General features: G+C 38.9%; 1 protein-coding gene and 1 pseudogene across 2 annotated transcripts in view; one reads left to right on the top strand and one right to left on the bottom strand.

The window, feature by feature from the left end:
• Window positions 1-651: 651 nt before the first annotated feature.
• Window positions 652-10,822, bottom strand: LOC129348582 (uncharacterized; annotated as a pseudogene).
• The window catches only part of wasla (WASP like actin nucleation promoting factor a), a 34,296-nt gene continuing 32,121 nt past the window's right edge, over window positions 10,532-12,706 (top strand). For both annotated transcript variants that reach the window (XM_055009263.1, XM_055009262.1), the window contains exon 1: window positions 10,532-10,975. In XM_055009263.1, coding sequence (XP_054865238.1) covers window positions 10,871-10,975 — 105 coding nt within the window. In that variant the 5' untranslated portion in view covers window positions 10,532-10,870. The remainder of the gene's footprint in view (window positions 10,976-12,706) is intronic.

Here is a 12,706-nt window from a genome sequence, read left to right as displayed (position 1 = left end):
GATTTGGTCTGTTGAGAGAAGGAGCTGAAGAGTAGTGGTCCTGGCAACTGCACCTCACTGTCCAAGGCCAACAACTAAATAAAATGAACAAGAAATGTTGTTGATAGTATCTGTATTACAAATCATTTTCTCCATTAACTGATAAATTATTGCTTTGTCCATACAATGTTAGAAAGTGTAACAAAAATATCTGTGATAATTTCCAACAGTGTTAAATGCCTTGTTTTATGTGAGACACAACTAAAAACCACCCAAAAAAATATCTGTGTCTAAGAAACCAATGCATTGAATTTCCATATCTGCAAAGCTGAAACCTCAAGAACAATCAGCATTTTACCTTGAAATTATAAAAAAAAAAATCTGCACATTACCAGTACTCTTTATTTCACTGTGTTAATTTGATAATTTTAATCAGATTTTTAGACTTGTATTCATAATAATGCTAGCAAACTTGTTAGATGCACTTGTGGGTGCCTTCCTCAGCTTCATTAGCAATTAGCTGTAGCCATTGGTCAGAAGCAGATGTCATCAGGTGGTGCACACACTTCACTGAATGTTTCGGCCCTCAACCTCAACACTCTCCAGTTGATGGGCTGGCTGCGAGTGGCCAGCTCACTGCCCACCTGCTCCTGGCCTCCAGCTTTCCTCCTTTCACTTACTCCAAATCCAACACGAGTCGTGTTCTGCCTCCTCCCCGACCCTATGAGCAGCTTGCTTCTTGCTCCACTCGTCCAGGCCCAGAGCTGACAGCAAACGCCATACTGACGTGGCTGGGAAGCCCCGGCACCCAATCTCCATCGCGAACAACCATGCCTGCCAGCCCTTGTCTCTGCACTCTTGGATAAGAGGCTTGTACTTTGGGGCCTTCCTCTCATGGGCCTCTTCACAGCCTTCCTTCCATGGTACCGTCAGTTTGATCAGGATTATCTTCTGGTCTTTGGTTGACCACAGCACAATGTCTGGCCGGAGGGTTGTCTGAACCACCTCCGGGAACTGCAACCTCCTTCCTACATCAACACTCTTCTCCCAAAAGCTTGCAGTTTTAAGTATGCTGGGTTTTGTTCTTGTAGTCGGAATAGCCCTAGCTCCTTCCTTAAGGAAAGAGATCACTCTCCTTGTGACTGTGCCAGCTGACCTCTTCTTGCCTTGCTCCCCACTCCATAGTGTCAGCGAGTGAGAGGACGACTTTGTCGTGGTACCATCTATACCACCCTTGGGTTAAAGCTGTTTTGCACCCAGACAGTATGTGTGCCAGAGTCCCCTTCTGGCTGCAGAGCTTGCAGAGTCGATCCTCTCTCAGCCCCCATGTGTGCAGATGTGCTGGCAAAGGCAGGGTGTCATATACAGACCTCAAGAGGAAGGAGATATGGTAAGGCTCCAGTCGCCACACCTCTGGCCACGTGACCTTGCGTTTGGGCAGATCCCATTTTGTCCAAGCTCCCTGGGAACCTTGTTCCACTGCCCTCCCTACCCGCTTCTCCTCCTCCCTGCTCCAAACTTCCGTCTGCACCATGTCTCATCTGGACTTTGCATTTGCATCTTCCCAAGATTGGAAATGAGTGGAGCTAAGGCCTTGCTGATGGACACATTGGTTGCCGATAATGTCTCGCAACTTCAGAGGGCCCACTGCCTGCTCCACAGCTGCACTGGCAGCCCACTTGCACCCGGACCTGGTTGCAACACCACCTTGTTCTACCAGGTCGTCGCTGGAATCCCTCAGGCTTGACATGACTCTGCACTTTGCCACCTTGTACTCCTCCACAGCCGATGACAGGGGAAGTTGCACCTGCCCAGACTGGATGTAAAGGCCCACTGAGGAGAAACTTGGGGAAACGCCCAGCCATCTCCGTTGATGTGTGTTGGTTTTCCTCTAAATGACTTCTACAATCGTCATGGGGAACTCATAGATAGCGAAGAGCCAAAGGAGCCTGGAAGTAAAGATTTATCGATCCTCTTCAGCCATTCCTCAGTCTGCTTCACTGCCTCAACAACACTGGTGCCATCTGTCAGCGACGCGTTGAACCACTTCCCCAGGCACTTTATTGGATTGTCCTCAACGGATGAAATGACCTCGCCTGAACTTGGAGACTGTACTTGCTGGTAACTCTGCCCTTCTTGATAATCAAGTGCCTGGACTTCCTGGCTTTGAACAGCAACCCTGCCCCGAAATGCTGCTGCCCAAAGTTTCCAATACCCATCTTGCTTGGACATGAGTCACTGTTGTTATTGTGATATCGTCCATGAACGCTCACAGCACTGGCTGGACAATGCCTGATGCCGATTTGGGGAACCTGGTTATGCCCTGTGCTGCAGATATCAGTAAGTTCATTCCCATAATGAACAAAATAGGGGAGATGGTACACCTTGTTGGAATCCCCTTTTGGACGTCCAGCCAACTGGTGGTGAAAAGGGCTGATGTAAATCTGAGTTTGAACCCAGCAAGATAGCTGGTGATCATGTCTATGATAGCCACTGGGATGTAATAGTGGTCAAGTCCTTCTTCGATAAGGTCATGTGGGATTGACCCTTAAGCATTAGCGAGATCTAACCAGACAACTGTTAGGTCACCTCTCTTCTGCTTTGCTTCTTGAATTAAGTTGCTGATCATCTAGATGTGTTCCAGGCAGCCCAAAAAGCCTGGGATGCCACCTTTCTGGATGTATGCATTGATGTAGTGGTTTTGCATCATGTACAAAGTGATCCTTCTTGCCAACACAGAGAAGAAGACCTTGCACTCTACATTCAGAAGGGAGATTGTCCTGAACTAGGAGGAGGATCCCTCCTCTTTAGGAACAAAACACCCTTTTCCCAGTTTCCAGCTTGGTGGAACTGTGGCCTTGCCTCAGTTTATTGGTTCTTCAAGGGAAGTTTCAATGATTACCATGTAGTTCAGTAATATGATTAAATGGGCAATTGTGTAACAATGTGGGAGGTTTTGTTTGCAGGTCATGTAATGAATATTGCTGCTGCTTTTCTCAGCTTTCATAAGGCGTTGTTTCATAGCTTGTTAGCTTACCAGTGGCTAACTGGCTAGCAACCAATAATCGATGAAAACCTCTGATCACTGATCCTGTATCCGTTAGCTGGCATAACATTCATAATATTGATGTGGAACTATTGTAGCTAGCGTATTCATAGTAGGCTAACAGCAGGGTGTTTGAGAAATAAAACTTACCAGGATCAGGATTGGTGGTCTGTATGGCAGACTTGTCGTGCATCAACTCCAGCACAGCTGTGGTGTTCAGAGCCCCCCGTTGGAATCACAGAATGCAGCAGGTCAAAATGGGAATTCTTTTGGCCAATCTTTTGACCCGTTCTTTCACAAATGTTTGTAAAAGCAGTCTGCATGCCTAGGTGCTTGATTTTATACACCTGTGGCCATGGAAGTGATTGGAACACCTGATTCTGTTTATTTGGATGGGTGAGCGAATACTTTTGGCAATATAGTGTATGTATGTCAGCTGCATATATGCATATGCATCCCTCTGCATAAAATTAGTCTAGCTTTGCCAGGCCATTCTGTAGTACATAATCCTTGCCATTGTCGCCTTTTGGCTTGCTCTGGGGGTCAGGCATATGGGTTCTGTGAAACGTCTCCAGACAATTTGACTGTAATTGGCACTATATAAATAAAATTGAATTGAATTGGATAATGGTGCAGCTTCACTACAGTATTTTATAGGGGAGAAAAAACGCTCTGGGCAGTGAATTCCTTTAAAACAATCACAGTCGTCATGTTTGGAGCTAAACAAAATGTGTGGCTTTGGTGTTCATTCAAAATAATGATGGCTGGAATTGTTGTGCCAGAACAGTCTCATAGTCTGTAAAAAACAAAAATCAAGCTAAAATCAAGGAAATCAAACAATGTTCAAACATGAAATCATTTAAAACAAAATATAAAGATAATCTTTTCACATGATACAGGGATGAAGTGGGGGTCTGACAGTCACTGAGTGCACAGGTTACTGTTATTAATTATTTATTTAGTAAATGATTTGGTATCTATATTTATTCATGCGTATTATCAGTTTGGTCTTTTCCTTCTGTTGCATTTTGCTATTCTTAGGTCCTTTTGTCTTTGTCATTTTATATAAATGTAGATGGACATATTGGTGTATATTAATTATTAATCATGTTCATTATTATTATTATTATTATTATTATTGTTGTTGTTGTTGTTGTTGTTGTTGTTGTTGTTGTTGTTATTGTTATTATTATTGTTCAAAAATGGTAGAATTTTGAAGAAGCAGGAAGAATAGATTTACAATCATTTTAAGGAGAAGGGGTGGGATTAGATAAGTTTTGACTTCTTTCCACTCCTTTTTGAGCAAGTTATTCATTCTCTTTTGTTGTTGTTTTATTTTTTGTTGTTGAAATGTTCAAAATATATATAAAAACAAAACAAAAAAACTGCTGCAGCCAGCAGCTACTTAGTTTAGACTAAAACAAGGGGAAAACAGCTAACTGGCTCTTTTCAAAAAATATCCACAGGGCTCTTAAACTGGCTGTAGCTATGTATTTCATGCACAAAAATAAGAATGGCAATGATCTTTCCACTACAAAGCAAAAACGATTATTATCAAGAAGTAAATTACTAAGAACCAAGTGGTTAACCCAAAAGTAATTAACATAATTTTTAGCTTGATAACTTTTGCTGTTATTAGCAGCTAAGATATTAAGTTATTTTATAGTATACATATTTTTATTTATATATATATATATATATATATATATATATATATATATATATATATATATATATATATATATATATATATATATATATATAATATGTATATATGTATATATATTACTGGTGGGACGCGATGCCATCCCATAATAGACCACTTTTCTAGACAGTGCTTGAGTTTACAGAAAGTCTTAAAATGTTGAATAAAATCGCTATAATTGCACTTAGATTTGCAATAAGTTGTGAATGTAGCAGACAGATGAAAAATGCAGATAAATAGAAATGAAACATTTTTGTGGTTTAAGTTTTTACTCTGTCGAGGCTCTGCCTCCTTGGAGGAGGAATAACCTAAACAACAAAAATATCTCTTTTAATCACTTAATTATAACATTTTTGTTTATAAAATATTACATAAATGAAAATTAATATTCCTATAAAAAAGAACCATAAAAATTACACCATTTATCAGACCCAGAAAAGATGAAAACAGAATGAATCTCTGGATTTTCAACTGTCTGAAGCTCCTTGAACTACTTATGCTGATTTTATGTCATACAGTAGAAAAAACAACTAAATTCAGGCTTTAAGTCATCAAAACCACTTTTTCTATATGACCCATTTTCCTTTTTTAAAATAAATTTTAAATTATAAACACGTCTATTCATTGATTCAACTGTCAACCACAATTTTATTTGAATTGAAAAACTTCACTTATTGTGTCAAATATTGCTATTTGACATAACTGCAATTATTGCGATTAATTAATTACAAAGCCTGTAATTAATTCGATTAAATTTTGTAATCGCGTCCCACCACTAATATATATATATATATATATATATATATATATATATATATATATATATATATATATATATATATATATATATTATGTATGTATATTTTATGTATGTATATATATATATATATATATGTATACATACATAAAATGCAGCTCTAAATTTGTTGTCCAAAACATGAAATAGGAATTACATTTCATATATTGAAACGTGACTTAAATATCAGTTTCAGTGTGTGTGTGTGTGTGTGTGTGTGTGTGTATACTGTGGCCAATCTAATCTGCAAAGGCATTTTTATGTTGAATTTTAAAAATTTGATGAAAATACCATGGAATTGTGAAACTATGCCCCCTGCCTTAAGATTTTATTCCTTTGCTGCCCATTGTAAAATGTTATAGATCCACCACTGAGTGAAGGTTAAGCATGTTAAATAAACACTGACACATTACAGTTCAAGCACTGAAGATATCTTATAATTCTGCAGGAAATCTGGTGTTGAACAATGCTGTAAAGCTACAACAATTTTAGCCACAAAGCATGATCCGTTTGTAGAATATTATTCATGATTACAGAATAAATTAACCATAGACATTTAAAGTGGTTCAGTACTGTTTGGATATCATTTACATGAATCATACATAATAATTAGTTTTGGCATGGTATTGCTGACTTTTCTTACCCTGTTGAGCAGAGGAGAGGTAAGGTATTACAGCAAAGTGTCCAACACCATCTAGTGGTGCCATCAGTAATATACATTACAGTTTTTCTTAGTCGCTTTGGTGCATTTCTCAGATCAGAATTGAAATTCTCAAAACTACTTGTTCAATCTTCACATCATTGTGTCACTTGTGCATATTAAAAAAGCAGCAGCACTGCATGTACAGTTTTCCCTAAGGAGATTGTCCTATGTTCACATTTCTACTTTTGTTTTTTTCTGTGCTATGCAGCACTGTTTTCCTTTCTGTATCACAATGACATGGTCTGTCAATAAATTACAACACAAACAGTAAAAGCATAAATGTTGATCTTGTTCAGTCTCTTGCAATCAATCTCCCACATACACTAAGGTGTAATTTAAAATTTACAATAATTGTCATCAAAACTTTAGCCATATTTTACATCAGAACATCCCTCCAGAGTACACTGTTATAATGCCAACATGACTAAGCAATTTGACTGTCGTATCCATACACAATGACACAAGGACTTGTCACTCTGATGGCACTGACATGTTCATTGTCACAGATATTTACTTTGGAGAGATGAACTAAGGATTTTGAGCAAGAGAATGGCTTTTGGTGTTTTGCTATTTGTACTAATTGTTTAGAGAAATGCACTTACTGTTTTGCAAATGTTGAAGATGATTCGAGAAATGTACCAATGTAATACTGTACTTAAGTAGGGTGAACGGCAGTAAAGGTAGAATAGTGCATATCAGTAGTGGTGAACAGTACACAGAGAAGAAGTGTTTACATTTGTTACTCCAGTTAACATATGCATTAATTTACTCCTTTACAAGTACAAGTGAAAGCACAAAAATATCAGCAAAATGTACAGAAAGAATCGAAAGTAAAAATAGTTCTGCAGTAAAGCAGCCACTGTACTGTATATAATACTCTATATTACTTTATTAGATTAATACAACCAAGTTTTATTTGCATTTTATTGTTAGGCAATAGCTCAGTTTTCATTCAAGGTTGTTAAAGGAAATGGTGGAATATGGAGGAATTATCCAGGAAAGGCAGACAGCACACGGAACAACTCCTGGGAGACTGAGGAGGGCCAGTAATTTGCAGTTTTTATAAGCGAGACATCAAACCTGATGAAGACAAGAAGAAGACATAAGATGATCATCATCATTAGATGCATCCGTCTTGCAGGGTCTCTTTCACTCTAAATCTCTTCTGCCTCATGAAACAGCAATAACTCCCCTCGCCCACTTCCCCTTACCATCTGATGTATCTAAGATGATAGTTTTACAGGGTTTATGAAGGAAAATAATAAGTTGGAAATGTATTCATAAGGAAGAACATGTTCTGTTGGTCTCTTAGTTACAGTGTGAGGCCCCAGAATGACATGGCGTTTTGTGTTTTCATTAAAGCAATATCCATGTTAATAGCTCTACAGAGCAGAGCAATGTTCAACATCATAGTTTAGCAGGTTAGATGCTAAAATGTGCTACTTAGAATGAAATACAAAACACAGCTGCTGGGAGTATTATTAGTTTTGCAGGTATTTTGTTATAAATCAGGGTACATTCTGACAAATTGTGATCTGATAATGGTATTACATGAAAACTGAGAAGATCACAGCAATGATCAGTATTCATTCTGAGAGGAACGCAAATTTTTGAACCAAATTTCATGTCAATCCATCCAGTAGTTTGAACATCTCACTCAGAACCACAGGCTTACTGTGAAGGAATAGTCAAGTGATCACAATTTTCAACATTTCCTGTGAATTCATCTGGTAGATGTTAAGAAATTTCATTTAAGGAAGTTTAAACCTGATGGTATGACAAGAGAAAAAATGAGGGGGTGACCAAAGTCAAGTGAAATGCGAGCAATGATTGCAGTTTTGCAGAAATCCATCTTATATTCACTGAGATATTTCATGCCGTTGTGATTGCAGCTTGTAGGAGACACTAGCAAGCTGTCAGTCTTGAAACAGTGCAGATTCTCTGATTCTTGTAAACGGCTTTTTAAACTATACCTGTTTGACCCCTGATTAGTGTTTTATACTGCAGAAAGCAGCTGGTCTACAGATTAGTGTTGGTGTTAATGCTGCTGATGGTATTTAACAGTGCTGCATGCGGACTGGATCTGCATGACACCGACTGGCGCTGCTGTCTGTCCATCTGCCATCTCTGCTTTCACAGCTATCTTCATTTTATTGGTTGTGATAAAGTAGTGCCCTGACTTTTATCTTAAAAGCTCATTCAAGAGGGGCTGCACAGTGGTGTAGTGGTTAGCACTTTCGCCTTGCAGCGAGAAGATCCCTGGTTCATGTCCCGGCTTTCCCGGGATCTTTCTGCATGGAGTTTGCATGTTCTCCCTGTGCATGCGTGGGTTCTCTCCGGGTACTCCGGCTTCCTCCCACAGTCCAAAAATATGCTGAGGTTAATTGATTACTCCAAATTGCCCGTAGGTGTGAATGTGAGAGTGATTGTTTGTCTCTATATGTAGCCTGCGACAGACTGGCGACCTGTCTAGGGTGTCCCCTGCCTTCGCCCGAGTCAGCTGGGATAGACTCCAGCCCCCCCTTGACCCTAGTGAGGATTAAGCGGTGTATAGATAATGGATGGATGGATGGCTCATTCAAGTTTATCTGACATTCAGAACAGCAGCAGCTTTTTGCCTCCTTAGGGATGTCTGTATCCCCAATACACTGATGAACTAAACCATTATTACCACTAACACCTAAAATATCTACAAGATGTTTGAAGATGTCATAAAGATGTCCTGTGGTACCAGACACCAGCAGATTCTTTAACTGCCAGATGCTGTGAGTTGTGGTTGCACTGATCAGGCTTGTTTCAGCACATTCCCAAACACCCTCTCACCACTTCCTGGTTCCACTTTTGACCAGGAGCACCCCACAAGACTTGCTGATTGCAGATACCATCGGGCCTTTATGATTTAGACCTTGTTACTGTCACTCAGTCTTTACACCTGCTCATTTATCCACCAGCCAGTTGCTGGTTCCCATAAGGTCAATGTGTAACTTTGCTATCTGCCAGTTTCCATGACCCTTGACGCACACATCAAAAAAATTAACTGGATGCTTGTTTTTTTCACTGGATGTATGACAATATGTTTGTGTAATTTCACATATGTCCTATTGTTGTCAACAAAGTAGCTCTTCTTCTTGCTGTCAGGAAGTTGTCCTGCTAGTTTGCAGCTCTGAAACATGCACGCATACACAAATCCTGCTTGTAATATTTATAGCACATAGATTGTGCCATGAAATGGCCTTAACTTACCCCAAACCTTAACATGTGCCATTTTTACGAGAGAATCGCTGATATTACTTCATCTGAAAGTAGTCAGAATGTTTTGGCAAATGAATGTATATATGTATAATGTATATTAATGTAGGGCCAGAGGAGCAGGAATATTCATAAAGCTGGAAATGATAGAGCCCATAGTTGGTAATCTTTTTCCAGTACCATTATTCACTCACTTAACTTGAATTCTTTGCAGTCCTGTAAGAGGTATTTACTATTTTTGGCAATCTTCTACATGATATTTATAAGAAAAAAAAATCATCAGTATATAATGTTTTTTTCTGAAATTTTTGCACTGTGTTTCTTTTTCTTATCTATTCTGCCTTTATACTTTTTCTTTGGAGCTGCTGTAACGGTGAACTTTCCCCACTGTGGGATCAATAAAGTTTATCCTTATCCTTATTCTTAATTCATGTAAAAACTTTGCTATTGTTTAAGATTCAGATATTGTTAAAGATATATATTTACACAACACTTTCAATGCAGAAAGATTTTGCAAATGCAAAACAAAAACATATTTTTTATTATGATGTTATGATATAATGTAGTTTTTCATGCTTTTACATGTCTTGTAATATATTTTTTTTATTTATGTGGCTATACATTAAAATGTGTTATTGTTTTCCCCAACAAATCACATCGTGTGAACAAAACATTCATCATTTCATACAATATTTATGACGACAGGTTTCATTTACATTTTCACGTGGCTCCTCCCCATGCTACGTCCCACTCCTATACAGTCTATGGTCCACCATGGATACTAAACACCCCTCGCGCCCCTCCCTTTCCCTCCGCAGAACTGCATTCCTGCTGCCACATCGGACTAAACCATTTTGTATTAGCGTCCACGTTTTATCCCAGTCACGGATCAAAATCATATTCACAGCACGGAATTTCAACTTTAAATAAATATTTAACCATATCTTTCTGCGCCTCTAGTTGCCAAATTCAGTGTGTGATGTATACTGCAGTAGTTATTTGCAGAGTTTGCTCTAACCAACACCCCCTCAGCTCCCTCTTCAAAGTGGTTTGTTCCCTGCTGCTGCCATGTTGGATGTACGCATCGCAGCTGCAGCTGCAGGAGTTTCCTAATGAAAGTTGAGCGTTTTTCCGTCATTAGACACTTAGCGACTCTTTAGTTTTATATTTAACACCAGTCGGAGGAGTTAAGGTTTCTTCTTACGCAGAAGCAAGCCTGGAAAACACCTTCTGTCCTCCGCCCTCCTGCCCGGAGTCGGACTGAGTGGAGATGATCCGGTTGCAGGCCACAGCAACCGGAGCCCGCATGGATTTTCTGTAATTTTTAGTGTTTGCTGAGTCCATTCCGGTGATCACTGCGTCGTTTTAGGGTTAACTAGAAGTTTTGGACCCATGAACAGCCACCCGCCGCCCCGCAGGGCTGCTAACGTCGGCTCCCTGCTTCTGACCCCGCAGGAGAACGAGTGCCTGTTTGGCTACCTGGGAAGGAAATGCGCCGTAAGTTCCCCCGTTTGTTTACCACCTGCAGTTCCAAAGTAGGTGCAGGTGCATTCAGCAGACCAGGAATGCTTCTAGTCTACCTCCCTCAGCTGAAATGATACTGCAGAAACCAGTTTGGACGCCATTGTGGTGTTCAAACTTGGGGCTCTGTACTGCATTGAAATCTGTTACCATTCGGGTTGTCTGCTAACTCCTGTGTTGTTTATTTATTATTAAATATGGCGATCCCATCTTCATTCAGTCTGGCCTTCAGCGTTTATTTAAAGGCACAGTCATCCAAACTTAAACAATTTACCTCCCGCCTTGAATAGTGCACTGTCGTTTCATAACCCTAATAGACAGTTTCTATGTTATATTTTTGTAATGATATAAACATTTGATGAACACGAACTGCTAGTTTCTCGTTAAAATAAGAGCAGAAATGAATAACAGCTTTGTGAGTTATTTTATCAAATTAACGTAGTTTGTGACGTTTTTTTAATTTATTTTTTTTAATCACCGGGGTTTAGCTCATCTAAAGGAGATATTTACTGGTTGTCTTGGACTTCTGTAACAATGAAATGACTGCTTTTGGGCTTTTGGAGTGATTGCCAGACTAATCGCTATTACAGTTTTTTATTAATTTTTTGTTGTTGTTGCTCTTCTTTTAACATGGTTGATAGATTAGCATACTGTTTTCATCTGCAAATAATCAAGAAGTCGATTAATTAATTGTTCAATGGAACATACATTTTGTCATTAAACGAGCAATTTTTTCGCACTTTATCCAATATGAGGATTCATTGCTTTTCTCTATTTTATGTAATTGTAAACTGAGCATTTTTATTTTTTGGACAAAATTAACCATTTAAAGATGCCACAATGTCCTTTAGGAAACTGTTATAAATATTGCACGTAACAGATTTTATTTGCTTGTTTGTTTTCTTTTTTGTTAAAATGATCATCAGATTTAGTGTTACTGAAATGTGTGATGCTATAGGAGTTCTCACCAGGCCTCCAGGTGGCGCACCACATACATAGGAAGATGTCAACTTTATTTTAAAAATAAAATTTTAAGTTAGCTGAAAAATACATTTTCTGCAACCGCTTTTCACCTCATAGAATTTATTGTTATGGCCTTTGAATATAATGTTATTGCATTTTCCAACTTGTACATCCAAAATGTGAAATGTTGCTTGAGTAAGGAATTGTTGCAGTTCAGCATTTCCTTCTACATCAAAGACAACAATGTGTTTCCTCAGTGTATGGAGATAAGAGGCCATGAAATGCTTTTCCTTAACATTTCTCATAGTCAATAAGTTGTTTTTATGGAGGCTACATGGACATTTTTTAGCTGCTTCACTGAGCTGCAAGCTGTTCAAACACACAACCAAAAATGTTTTAACCCAAAACCCAGTAACATCTGTTTGTTGTACTAGTACATATGTTTTTTTTTTTTTTTTTTAAATCCTTCCTACACTTATACCTAGCTACAAAAAAATCTCTCCCATTTGTGATTATGTGATTTTAATCTGATTCTGTTTGGAGGTGATGTACTGCGATAGCTGCAGGACAGGTCGTAGGTTTTGTAGTCAGCTACTGCAGGTTTCAGAGGTTGAACTGCAGCTGAGCCTGCAAGGTCGGCAGCAAAAAGCAGCAGCCTGCAGGGTGAAACTACTGAAGCTCTGAGGTCAGAACAGCCAATTTAACCAAAAACACAGCTTTGGTAAATTTGTATTGACCCGTCAA

Source organism: Amphiprion ocellaris, chromosome 3, assembly GCF_022539595.1.
Source record: "Amphiprion ocellaris isolate individual 3 ecotype Okinawa chromosome 3, ASM2253959v1, whole genome shotgun sequence".
Classification (NCBI taxonomy): domain Eukaryota; kingdom Metazoa; phylum Chordata; class Actinopteri; family Pomacentridae; genus Amphiprion; species Amphiprion ocellaris.
This window is presented reverse-complemented; position numbering and strand designations above follow the sequence as displayed.